General features: G+C 38.0%; 1 protein-coding gene across 1 annotated transcript in view; it reads right to left on the bottom strand.

Annotated features, from left to right (window-relative positions):
- Nucleotides 1–4,236: 4,236 nt before the first annotated feature.
- syn2b (synapsin IIb) overlaps nt 4,237–13,370 on the bottom strand; it is a gene marked incomplete at both ends in the record, with an annotated part of 83,683 nt that continues 74,549 nt past the window's right edge. Inside the window, 6 exons of the mRNA XM_079241587.1 lie at nt 4,237–4,390; nt 4,728–5,616; nt 8,883–8,949; nt 9,112–9,288; nt 11,309–11,411; nt 11,922–11,996. Coding sequence (XP_079097713.1) covers nt 4,237–4,390; nt 4,728–5,616; nt 8,883–8,949; nt 9,112–9,288; nt 11,309–11,411; nt 11,922–11,996 — 1,465 coding nt within the window. The remainder of the gene's footprint in view (nt 4,391–4,727; nt 5,617–8,882; nt 8,950–9,111; nt 9,289–11,308; nt 11,412–11,921; nt 11,997–13,370) is intronic.

Raw genomic sequence — 13,370 nt, 5'->3', positions numbered from 1 at the left:
TGTGGTTCCCACAGATCTCCACTGACTGGGCGTCCCATAGAAGAGCCAAAGGCTTTGTATGCTTCTTCTGTCCTCACAGCGCACATGTTACACAGAGAGTGTCTCAAAGTGAGTCTGTATGTGTTGTAATGTATGTTATCTGTTTAATAAGTTGTTTTATGTAATCACGTTAAAATGAATGTTATTAAATGTTCAATATACAACAGTTTATGAGTTCATAAACTGTTGTATATTGTGTAGGATGTATGATATCTATGGTATGGTATTGTCTCCAGCTGCTTAAAGCTACCAGCTGAACACTGCCCATACCTACGGTGGCCTGTGGAAAGCAAGAAAGGAAATTTGTGCTTGTCCTAACTTCCTATACTGGAACTTTATGGTGAGACATTTGTTTTAGGTTTTAGTATAGCTTCATTTATAGTTTGTTGTCTTTTTCACAGCAGAAAGAAGTGCCGTTCCATATGTAAACTGTGTGGTTAAGGTTAACACCTCGTCAGTGTTGTAGCCACGTGGAGAAGTCACACTTTACAGAAGTTTTCAAAAGTGTTCATTTAAAGGCATGAGGGCGAAGAGGAATACGAGAAGTAAAACACGCTTATACAAAGGAAAAGTGACACTGTGACAAAGACATAAAGAGGAAAAAAGTCAACTCGATATGATTGATGTGTGAAAATCTGAGTTGGCCATGCATGACAGCAACTGTGATATGATTGTAAATTATTTTTTAAATTATTATTAAGAGTGTTATAAATCTTATTAAACATTTTTTGCTCTCTCTTTTACGTGTCAGAAGTGAATGTTACAGATTATCCCACATATATAGTATATACTGCCACCTTCTGGCCGTTTAAAGGTAGTTCAACTCCTGACACCAAAAACCTGAGTGGCTTCAAGTAAAATGGTGTTATTTGACAATAACTCTCATGCCGTTGATAGACGGTTATGCCTGCAAGTTTTTTTTTAATGGCAATTTTGTTTTTTTCATTTTCCAGTATGTTTCTAACTCAAAATTGTGAACGCACCAACAATTTTCCAGCTGTCTTTGTCCGTCACCTGCCAATGTGATCCAACACAAATGTCATTCATCTATGAACTCTTTGGAAGCAGACAAATAAAAAACAGGTAAATTCCACATTTGAGTTATACCTTTTTGTTGCCATATAAAGGATTTGATGACGCCTCTGAGAGCACAGCTTGTTTGTGGAATTTTAGACACAGTATTTACTTCTCAAATACCATCAATTTATGTACCTGGTGTACCTAATGTGACATGTTGAAGTAAGTGTCATTCTTGTTGCTCTTAACATATGACATAAGCTATTACAGGGTGTTGTACCTTGAATCCACCTTATCTATGGGGCAGCAAGCTAAGATTTGAGCGTTTGTTGCTTTGGCTGAGAGAAAAGGGATAAGTTACCCCATTGCTTTCTTGGATCTCCAATGTTTCAATAGAAGTAGTTGATAACTGCTGCTCCTTGATGCACAAAAGAAAATGGACACTTTATTCTTATAAAATGTAGGGATAGCATCAAAAGGCCATGATTATCACAAGAAGATCGAGACAGGAGATATAGTCCTTAGCTCTGACCGAAATATTTTCTCCGCTTTTTCATCCATTTCCATATTTTTCTTTGAGACTATCACATTACTTTAGATTTTTCTACTGTTTATTTTAACCAACTTTAGCATTTGTTTTTAGCTTCAATTAAGCTGCAATCTATTTGCTATAAAAATTAAATTATTAAGTATATAGCTCAAAGGAGTTTGAAAGAGGCAATTCTTAAAACAAGACTCCAGACACAGGATTGGTTTTTGGACTTAAAAGGCAAAATTATTCATTGGATCTTACTTCTCTTATAACTCAACTGAATAGCCCTATTTATTTAGAGGGATATAGAGTATCCCTGACATGTATTTGCCCCCTTTTCTGTATTGTGGTCATAGAATGCCGATCTAAAGCAACAGATGGCATTAAACTATTACAGGCCAATGTTTTTATTGTTTTTTTTAACTGAACTGCACTTTATAGGTGCAGTGTGTAACAAATCAAAGGTTTATGACAGAAAAAAATAATTTCAGAACATGTTTTAATTGGTATTCTACCACTTACCTAAAATAAATGCTAAGAATGCAGTTGAGTCCTGGCTGTCGCTCCAAACCCCTAACCCTATGCCCCCATTTTTACAGTGGTGTTTCTGAATTGACTAACTGTGTGTGTGAAGTGAAAACCCTCTGAGCTTTAACACTACCACCATTTTGTAAGTAATCCCTTAAAAGGCACAAAGAAAAAGAAAGGACACGATTTTCAAGAAGTTACCTGTAGTAGCATCATCGAAAACATGAATGCAAGAATCTTGGCCACTAATGGCCACCATCCATTCCCACCTGCACTTGACCTTTGAAGTAATTTGTATGCTCACCTTTACCACTAAATGTCAGTAATCATCACGCACTTTACCTTTGAAAGAAGATGTTTGACAAAAGACAGAGCTGTCAGTCTGAAACCCAGTGACTCAGTGGAATGATGGAACCACATATTTATTGACTTTTATCTGTACCGAAGAAAAACCCATTTTCAGTCACCAGGTCATGCAAAGCGCTATTGCGTTACAAATGAAACACATTACAAAACAAACAATATATACTCTACCATAAATATGGAGCTTCAAAAATAAATAAAATCAATATTTTACAAAAAAATAAACATCTGGGATGACACATATACAAATACAATATGCTAAAAGTTACCTTCAACATGTTACTGGGGATGGATAAGCAGACAGACTGATATGAAGGACTTGTGTAGATTTTTTTTTTTTCTTTTTTAAACACCCACTGTACAGGTATATTAATATACTGCAGCAGTTTGTCTGATCATTTCCAGTGGGGGTAGAGGATGCATTCCTGGTTTAAGTAAAAACCTGGAAAGTCAACACTAAAGGGAATGTAAGATGGTATTTTAACACATACACAGATCCTGTATGTATGATTATATTTATAAACGGGTGACAGCACTCAACAGTCATGTTGAGGTGTTATTGCACTACTGTCTCAACGTCTTTTCATGAGAATATTCAACAAAGTACAATACTGTTGATAGATCTACACTGATGTGAAACAAGAAATCACCAGTCACAGCTACAGACATGAGTTACTGCGTGAAATGCATTCATTCACTGATGTAGCCAGTGAGCAGCCTGCTCCTGAATAGTTACAATCAATCTTGCACTTACTGGTTAACTAGTCTGGATACAAACAGCTTTGAAGTAAATGAATACATCCCAGGCCGTGATGGACCCAGGTCTGCACAGCTAAGCAAGTAGCTGTGAATCGAAAAACATGTTCACAATAAGGCTACAACATCAAGAGTGAGGAGAAAGAGAGAGAGGCAACGGAGGGCAAAACGCAACACTGATAAAGCACCCATCTGTTCCAAAAGTCACACCGAGCCACTTGGAGGAGCCATGCACAACTAGTGAACACAGATGAACACAGAACTCTCTCACAAAACAAGTAACTCCGAGGCTTTTAAGGAAAAGCAGGGCAGCACAGATGAGCCCAGTAGTCAGCAGCCAAGGACCAAAGACAAAACAGCTGGAGTTACACGAGAACAAACCTTTTAAAGATTTTTTTTCTTTTACTCACTGACAACATTGATTTACTGTTGGGAAAACCATCTAATGTGAAACATCTGATTAGTTAAAGTTAGTATAAATCCAGCCACTAAATGAAAGAGTTATGTCACTGACAAATGCTAATTCAAAAATTGCTGCTGGATTCTTTTTTTTGTATTTAATTGGCTTAATTCCCCTTAAAGTTACGTTTATATTTATATACTTTGTATATATACTGTATGTACATATCATCTGTAATCTTGAATAATTATATTTTCCACATACTTTTGAACATGTTCATCAAGTGTGCTCTGGGAAAAAATAAAGATCTTTTCTCATTCCTATCTATTCTACAATGATATATTCTTTATGAATCAATGACGTAACTCCTTCAGATTCAGTTTTTCTTTCATTAAAACTTTCTATCCAGCAGACCTCACTGTTACCTACACAGGGGAGCTGAACGTGGATCTGAAAAGGGACTGGGACGCAAGGAATACAGTACAGTTAACACACAAACTTTAATCTCAGACTGGTTCACATGTAATGTCAATCAAGACATCTGGCCACTGGTAAACGGTGGGCCAGCATCAATAAGGGGCTGACTACGGTTCAGTTGTGTCTAGTCAGAAAAAAGGCTGGCGAAGGACTTTCGAAGGTTGCGAATGGTCTCGGCCTTTGCTTCTTCTTGGCCATCACCTCCAGAGCCTGAGACCCCGCGGAAGAAAGAGGAGTCGCTGAAGGCGTTGAAGGCATTGGTCAGGGACTGGGACTTACTGGGAAAGGAATGGTAAGGAGAAAGAAAGGGAAAATAACAAGGGGAAGCAATTATGGGGTAGAGTAGGTGTAAGGAAAGGAAAGGGGGAGGTATGTGAATATGGAGGAAATTAAGGGTGCAAATGAGGAACACAGACAAACAGGGAAATTTATGAGGCCCATAAAGTCACATTTAAAAACGTAAACTATAAAGACCTTGTTTAAAATACATGATTTGTTGATGCACCAAGTATTAGATAATCTAAAAATAGAAATAAATTATGATGACTGTACTCCAGAATAATAATTGAAACCCCTGCCTATGTATTCAAATAATGCTTTGATAATATTTCTTACTTCAGCAGAGGATGGGTCTTCTGTTGGGGCTGCTCTTCCACAGGGGCCTGGGCCTCAGTGGGCTCTGCAGCTGCTTCAGATGGAGCAGGTTCAGGGTTTGCAGAAGGAGGGGCTGGCTTGGCCTGAGGCTGAGGCTGAGCCTTACCCGGGGACTGGACATTAGGCGGGGATTGATTGATTTTGGCTGGAGACTGAACTTGTGTTGGGGCAGGAGCTGAAGCAGTATCTGAAGCCTGAATGGGGACAGAGGCTTGGGCTGTGGCAGCGGGCTGGGGTTTGGGTAAAGCTTTTGGAGGAGGTGGGGTTTGTGGCTTTGGCTGAAGCTGGGGCTTAGAATTTCTACGTACAGGAGGGATGGGCTTTGCAGGTGGTGTGGGTTTTGGAGGCAGATCTTTTGGTTTGCCAGGTGCTGCTGTTGGAGAGCCCTGGGGTTGGGGTTTGGGTTGCTCTGTGGTGGCAGCAGGAGCTGGGGGAGAGGCTGTGGCTGGAGCAGAGGCCGAAGAGGAACCTTGAACTGCTGCTGCTGCTGCTTTGGTAGGAGGAGAGCCTGGAGCTGCAGCTGCTGCTTTGGTAGGGGGGGACCCTGGAGCTGTGGCTGCTGCAGCTTTAGCTGGAGATGATGGTGATGCTTTGGTTGGGGCTGAGCTGGAAGTATTATCTGGGGCTGACTTTGTGACAGATGGAGCTCTTGTCATTGGTGGAGGCCTCTGTACTGGAGGCTTTGTGACTGAGGCAGCCTTCTGGACTGGGCTTGGTTTTTGAGCCTGGGCTGGCTTCTGAACTGGACCTGGGCCGGGTTTCTGGGCTTGGTTGGGCTTTGATACTGATTCAGATGCTCTTTTAGTTGATTCTGCTGACACATCCACACTCTGTGATTTCACTGGTGCACCTAAAATGTAAAGATAAGAAACAGTGCAATTAAACCCCAGTTCTATACTTAAATAAACACACAAAAATAAAAATGCAAGAAGAGAGAAAAGTACAGCATTACTTTGAAACCTAGCAACTTTTGATTTAGCACAGCAGTTAGAAACAAGGCATCCTGAACACTCAACAAAGACCAAAGCAGAGCATGACACAGATAATGAGCCTCAGTCTATACATGCCCATTCACATAACAACCCTCACATTCATTGAAAAAATCCTTTGCAACTCATCTATTATCAGTAAACAGAAGACCCAGCCACAGAAAGCTCTAAATGCCTGGACTTTAATGACCAGCAGAGGGTGCAGGTCAACTTCTTCTGAAAAAAGGAAGAGCGACGTGCCTATCATGCCAAGTGTTAGTTGCTTTTATGTGCATGAACTTGTGTAGTCATTAGCTATATGCTGATTGACACAGCAATAATAGGAAAGGAAAGAGTTGGAGGTGAAGATGAAAGGTAGTAAAAAACACTTATAGAGTGTAAACTCTGTGACTGACACAGGCAGCAAAGCAACCTGACAAGCAGCACAAAGAATTATAAGATAATACATGCAGAGCGAGAAGTGACTGGGCAGGGATGAGTTTCCAGTGACTGATCATTCACTTTACTGGATGCAGGATTATTATTTGGCATGTAAATCACATCTAAAGCCTCTTTGGAGATGGCTCACAAAATGTTTATTTTTGTACCGTATGCTATGTTTTTTGTTTGTTTGTTTGTTTGTTTTTTTTAAATTGTTTGACTGTTACAAAAAAATTTCATGAAAATTCATCCCAGATGTTCTTAGTCATTGCTGTCAGGCAGCTAAATGGCCATGAATCTTACGTTTGGTCAGAGATTGTAAAAAGTCTTCCCAATGGTTGCTTGGGACTCACGGTGCATAAAAACCAAAGAAAATAACATTTGTACAAACATAGTTTAAAAATGTGACACAATAACTATTTGCTTGGATACAAACCCTAAAATAGATACAATTTTTGCTTTTTCAGGGATTTACTTTACTTTACTTTTTACTTTGGAAATACAAGTGGATAAATTGGTTAAATCTATAATCTAAAGAAAATGTATTTAATGTCATTACTGAGTAGAGTAAACAATTTGAAGTGATCATATATATGTATATGTGAGAATTAGTGACCAGTAATTCAATGGTCTGGATCCAGGCAAATAAAGAATGAAAATGCAGAGAAAGAAAAACGGATGTGTATCTTCACCGAGACTTGCTTAGGTTTCACAATTGCCAAGAAAAACAAGAAATTTAGATCAAAAACAGCCATTTAGTATCGTCTCAGAATACCGATTAACATACACATCAACAAAGTACCAGGCATTACTCACAAAAGATTTAAATATTTAAAAATGGGATTTATAATTAAACAGAAGGAAACAAATGTATTCACAATAAAATGTCATAGGTGTGTGTAAGATCGAGGGACAATGATCCTTACAAAACCACATCTAAGACCAAAACTTTAGCGTCGCATAAGTCTTGATTTGACCCAAAAACTCATCATAATTTCCACTGCACATTGTTACAAAATTAGCATAATATTCATATATGACTTAAATCCACATTGGCCACTATTTCAACATTTCTCACAGTGTTGAACAAATGTCATCGAAAGGCAGTGTTAATAATACAACACTCACATCAATCAGTACATCAATGCAGTCCTGTTTGCACGTTATAATACACACGGCATAAACGTAGATCTCTACCATCTAATATTAAATGAAGAAAAGCTGCCTTTGTCAAAGCATTTGTCACACACATGCAAACTGAGAAGCCCTAAAGAACAAACATGCAAACACACATTCACAGAACACAAAAATACCAAAAGTAATGGCTTTATTAATTTATCCCCTTGCAACTGATTTTAGTCCACACACTATGTCTAAAACATCACCTATGAGCACAAATATCACCTGAAACACACTGTAGCACCGACATAACTGCTGTCATTTCGCTAAACAAGCCTGCTTAATTCACCGTGCCGGATATTGGATTGTTCATTCCAGCGAGTGGCACAAGTTAAGACACAAAGCCTTAGCTAAAATAGACAGCAGAGGTCATTTTCTGCTTTTGGATGTAAACCACTGCAGTGACCACTGCTGTCAACAACAAATGAAGCTGAAGAAGCCACAACATCAGTTCATTATCTTCAGGCAGTTATGATTGAAACTGCAACCATCAGGAAGCAGAGACAGGAAGGTCTGCAAATATAAATTTCCCCTTACTTAAAAGGATATTTTCTTTTGCAAATGTTCCTGCCAAGTCACTGTAGATGAGAAAATGAATGGGATTATCATACCTGTATTGTAAGCATGAAGCCACAGGCAGCAGGTAAATAGCTCAGTTTAACACAAGTCTGGAGACAGGGAAACAGCTGGCATGCCACTGTCCAAAGGTTACAACATCTGCCCACTGGCACTACTAATTATCTCTAACTGAAGAGTTATGTCTTGTTGATTTGATTCACACACAAATTCTGCACACCAGAATTGCGTTGAATGTCTCAGTAAAATTGGACTAATGACTCGGTATGACATAAATACAAAACTTGTAGCCAAGAAAGGTATTTCTTGGCAGCTGACAAAAGGCTTTAGCCCTTTAATTATGTAAGGAGCCAGGAAAATTAAAATCACATTTCTAACCTGACTACAGCAATATACTGTAGGAGAAAAGGAATTTAATGGAGGAGGTGTGTACAGTTATTTAAACTGACTGTGTTTGTACACAAAGTAGCAGAGCTATGATTAAAACAAACAAACAAGCAAACAAAAAACAAATAAAGCAGAAACAAAACAGCAGACTGCCTTGGATTTATGAAAAAGTCTGATCATGAATAACAATATTTCTTAGAATCTCAATTTATCCCTTTAGTTATTTGCTAAGTTTAAAGTCCCATGAGATTGGCTAAGTGTCATGGTGGTAATAACCCCATGGGGAACTGTGGATAAAAGCGATGGAGTATCTCTTTATGTTTCTGATCACACTATGCCACAGTCCCAGGTGTACACAGCTCAGCTGACAAAAAATCTGCCTGTTATTATTTAAGCTGAACTATAAGTTTTCCTCCTCTGACAGTACTCGGTTTTTTTTTAACCAGGTTCTTCATTTTAGAAAATTTTCTCAATATATGAGAGTGACTTGATGAGAACAGTTTATCTTAGACCTGCTTTGGCCCCATGGCTGCAGCATTTTTACAGTGAACAGTATTCAAACAACCTTGAGGTTGAGGGCGTTGGCCTGAAGTCCTGTTTGGATCGGCCAGTCCTTCCTTAAGGGCAGCGCTCTAGCAGACGGTGAGGAGGCAGGAGGAAGACAAACAGAAAGGAAGACATGAATGAGTTAAGCAGCATCAAGCCACAATTCAAGCAAAGCAAGGTTTATAACACAGTTGATAACAAAATTTTCTGCATGGGACAATAAAAAACACACAATCCTACTAGAGCACCTGTTGGGGTTGCACGGTTGTTGGCTTCTGGCCTTGAGGGGAGCGGGCAGGGGAGCGGGAAGCACTAGATGACCTGGTAGCTAGAGCTTGGTTCATCTTAGCCAACACCACCTCTGAAATAAGCTGGCGGTCCTCTGCCTGGTGATCTCCAATCAGCTGCATAGATGAGCCAATAACCTGGACATGGGGACAAAAAGAATGTATTAGCAAACATCCACTTTAGGTCAGGACAAAAAGTAAATAATGATTAATAAACAAGTGTGCTTTCAGGTGACAGATTAGGATGTATTCTCAAAACTTTAGCTTATATTTTCACAGATCAGTCAGGCTTTATATCAATGTGTATGCAAATAGGTTTTTTAACTGCTCGTGTTTATTTTAATGACAATACTGCAATGAATACTTATTTTTGTTTGTGTGTGTTTGAAAATTAAATCTTAAACAGTAACAGAGACAATCACACTTAAAAGCTTCAGTAGGCTTTTTGTGCATCACATTACACAATTCTTTTTTAGTATAAGTGGTCTGGGGAAAAGAAGCCATTTCTTTTTTTTTTTTTTTAAACTTAAAGGTGGCGTATGTAAAATTTTCAATATTTTCTAAATAAATTAACTAATAAAATAACTACAATCATAATTAGATAGTTTTTTGAACATGTAGGTTCCAGTCTGTCCATATTTGATGTGTTATTAAATTACAAGTTTAATTAATGACAAAAAGCACTTTTTTTATTTACTGGTAGGCAAACATTTAAGAAGGGTCTTTGTCATTAATTAAACTTGTAATTTAATAAAACATCAAATATGGACAGACTGCAACCTGCATGTTTAAAAAAAACTAATTATGATTGTAGTTATTTTTTTTGTTAATTTATTTTGAAAATATTGAAAATCTTACATACTCCACCTTTAAAGAACAATTATTTCTAAGCAGAAGATGAATTGGATAAGCTGTGGACCAAGGAGGTTGGACTTCTACTGCTGCTGCTGATCTATATTAAGACAGAAAGGATGACAGGTAAGCTGGAGGAGGGTGGCTGCTATTTTGTGCCTTTCCCATAATAATGAAAAATAAAATCCCTGTCTAGTAGGGCCACACTAATTCTGCTATGTTGTCTCATCCTTTCATCTAAGCTCGTATGTATAATGTGTGTTATACCCCTGCCTCTCTTATTACCCGCTATCTGGCACCACTGGATTTGTTTGCCTGCATTAACTACCAGTCCACAAATATACTGACTTTTAAACAGCACACTCTCTTAAGGCAGATTTTCACTCCCACATTCTTCATTTTAGTCCAATTATTTATGGTCAGCTACCGGCATTTTAATGAAAAATTAACTCAGCGTTTTCCATTTCTGAGAGTTTGCTGTCGACCTACACCATTATGCAGCTCTGTACTTGCTGCCAAATGCACCCTGAGAAAGAAGCTGTCTGTAAATGAGTTTAGAAAGCATTCTTTAAACTGTTGGACCTCTACAGTCCTTATCATCTAGCCAAATTGTACATTTTTCCCAATATTTAAGTGTTAGAATGAATAATTGTGGACATTAAATTGCCATTTTTTCTTTCAATGTTCTTTTCACTGCTCTTTTTTCAATATTTATGGTGGACGTTTGGCATGGTAACAATTTTCCAAACAGAGACTTTACCACATAACATTTCATTTTCAGGAAATGTATTATTAAAGCAGTGCTCATTTCACTGTAGTCAAGACTAAATACTATGAAACACAAAACCAGCATGTTGAAAGACACTAGACAGGGCCAAAGTGTGTAAAGCAGACAGAGCTGTCTTGCTGTAAGAACAAATACATAAAACATGTAATTAAATATGTGGCCTATACAGAATACCCACACCTATCAGTAAAATAAATCGCCAGAGGTTATTAGTCAAACTCATATTGTGTAATCAGGTCAGGCTCAATAGACCAGACACTGTTTATCCCCAGGAGTTTAAAGCAGGCCAGACATACTAAATATGATTAATAAAACCCTCTTATGCAACACAACTCCTACAGGCGGGAGTCAACATGTTTAAAGTTTCCAAACAACAGACAGCAGTGAAGAAATACAGAAAGAATATGGCAGTTTAATGCATTTCAGCTGTTTGGTCATTACAATTATCTGAATTTTAATCTGACCTAAATGAGTTTGAAGTCATGTCTTTTGCCTTTAAATATGACTTTTGATTCTTACCTCTGTAATGTAGTCATTACCATCCTTGCCACATATGGCTTTAATGGCACAGATATCCAGACCTCCGAAGATCTCTGCGCAGGTATCAACCCACAGTTTGTACCTGTCTCAAAGAGAAAAATACGACAAAGATGAAAGAAAAAAAGATTTGTGCAGTGCCTCAATAAAGTTTTGTGACTCTTTCACTTTCCTGCTTCAAGCACAACTGAAAATGAATGCAGAACACTTAACCAAGAACACATTTATTCTTTTATGCCTCTTCATTACCAAATGGATACGGATGTTGCATTTGAGGGTTTTTTAATCCTGAAGGTAAACTTGGTACAGATCTAGTTCTGGGTGTACTTGCACAGGCAATCTCATTTTCTTCACATTGTGAAATCCATTCCATCCACAGTGAAAGAAAGAAAAATACAGGCAAATGGCTGCTTAAGTACACTAAAAATATTTACTGAATTCCAAATATCTCTGTGTTTACCACTGTGACCTGGTTTTAACTGAAAGACTCAGCAATATGAATCCAAATATAACGAATGGTGATGTAACCTAACAGGAGCGACATGTGTGACACCAGAGCAGCCAGAGCCTCTCTAATGCAGAAACATTTGCTCACTTGTCAGTCATGGCTACTTGTTCCAACATGGCAGATCCAGTGTTGCTTTTCCAATTACCAGAGATGGATGTTCGCCTGGAACACAAGGGGAAATTATGCATTAAATTATTAGACACCATACTTCCCTTCAGAAATCTTCTGTTTAGTAAAGTAACAGCAAAATGTAGACGATGACTTTGCAGTGGGAAGGCTGGAGTGTGAGTAATGGGTGCTTCTGCAGGTTATCAGGAAGATAAGATATTGATACATACTTCAGCTTTGGTTTACATGTAATGACTAATTTCTGAACCTTTTTTAAACTATTAAACATGGACATTATTTTTTAGGGGTTGTATATTTGGATGAAATGACCAGTAACCTACAATTCAACGTAATTAAAAGTTGAGGTTATCCTACTCCTGTGTTCTGACACACTAAAACTGCTCTTTGATAATAAACAAGAAACACTAATTGAAATATAGTACTAAAAAATGTTTTACTTCTTTATTTTACCTGTTCAAAAAGCCTGTTGATGAATATGACTTTTCTAATAAAATTGGTCAACACTGCTGTTTTTAAAGTGCCTTATAAATAAAGTTGTATTGTATTGTAATCAATTTGCAATTTGTGGTAATTCTAATAACTTGCAGTACCAGGCAAGTAAACAATAGGCGGTAATAAATACAGTAAAGAAGTAAAGTCAACCTTCCATATTGTTGCCAGTAACCAAAGCTGTAAACAAGTTAGTAGGTTGCTGGCCCAGAACTGCTTATGGCCAGTCCAGTGGCGACATGTCATGGCTCTACATATTTACCTCATCAGATGCCAGACATTTGGTCCATGTTCGGTGAGATTTTAGGTGATTTTTAGGCTGATTTTGTTCACAACATGTTAGTTATTTGGCCTGCATATTTAAGCCTTTTGTAAATATATTCCTCCACAACACAGCTGACACTTGGCTCATATGTAAATGTGTACATGTGCATTGAAGTATATGTGTGTACATGTATATTTATAGTCTTATTGTTGATTTTATCTTTTACTGTGGATTTTTTTCATCATTTAGTCATTTCATCATTACAGTGCTTTGGCACAATGCTGTTTGTTTTAAATGAACTGAATTGGATCGGATTTATGCAGACTGTCTGAGTCAATGTGGCAGGTTTAGGTCAGGCATAGATTAATCACACACAACTGCCCTGAGCTAACACCATAAGTCAAGGCCAAATGTGGGCCAGAAGAAAACTCCAGATGTGATGCAATATTTGAACCAAAACTTTTTTCTATCTGTCTCTAACCAGTGGATTCACCAGTTTAGAGAAGCCAGTCAGAAGCTAATCATGCACAGCAGAGACAATATATGGTCCACATTCTAACTTTTTACTTTTGACATGAGTAACGAGATGCTACCAGTATCTACCTGTAATACCAATAAATACTACAGGATAGTAAGTACTTAAGAAATCCTAT

Source organism: Telmatherina bonti (assembly GCF_933228915.1).
Source record: "Telmatherina bonti genome assembly, chromosome: 6".
Lineage (NCBI taxonomy): Eukaryota > Metazoa > Chordata > Actinopteri > Atheriniformes > Telmatherinidae > Telmatherina > Telmatherina bonti.
The sequence above is the reverse complement of the archived record's forward strand: the minus strand, read 5'-3'. Positions and strand labels throughout refer to the sequence as shown.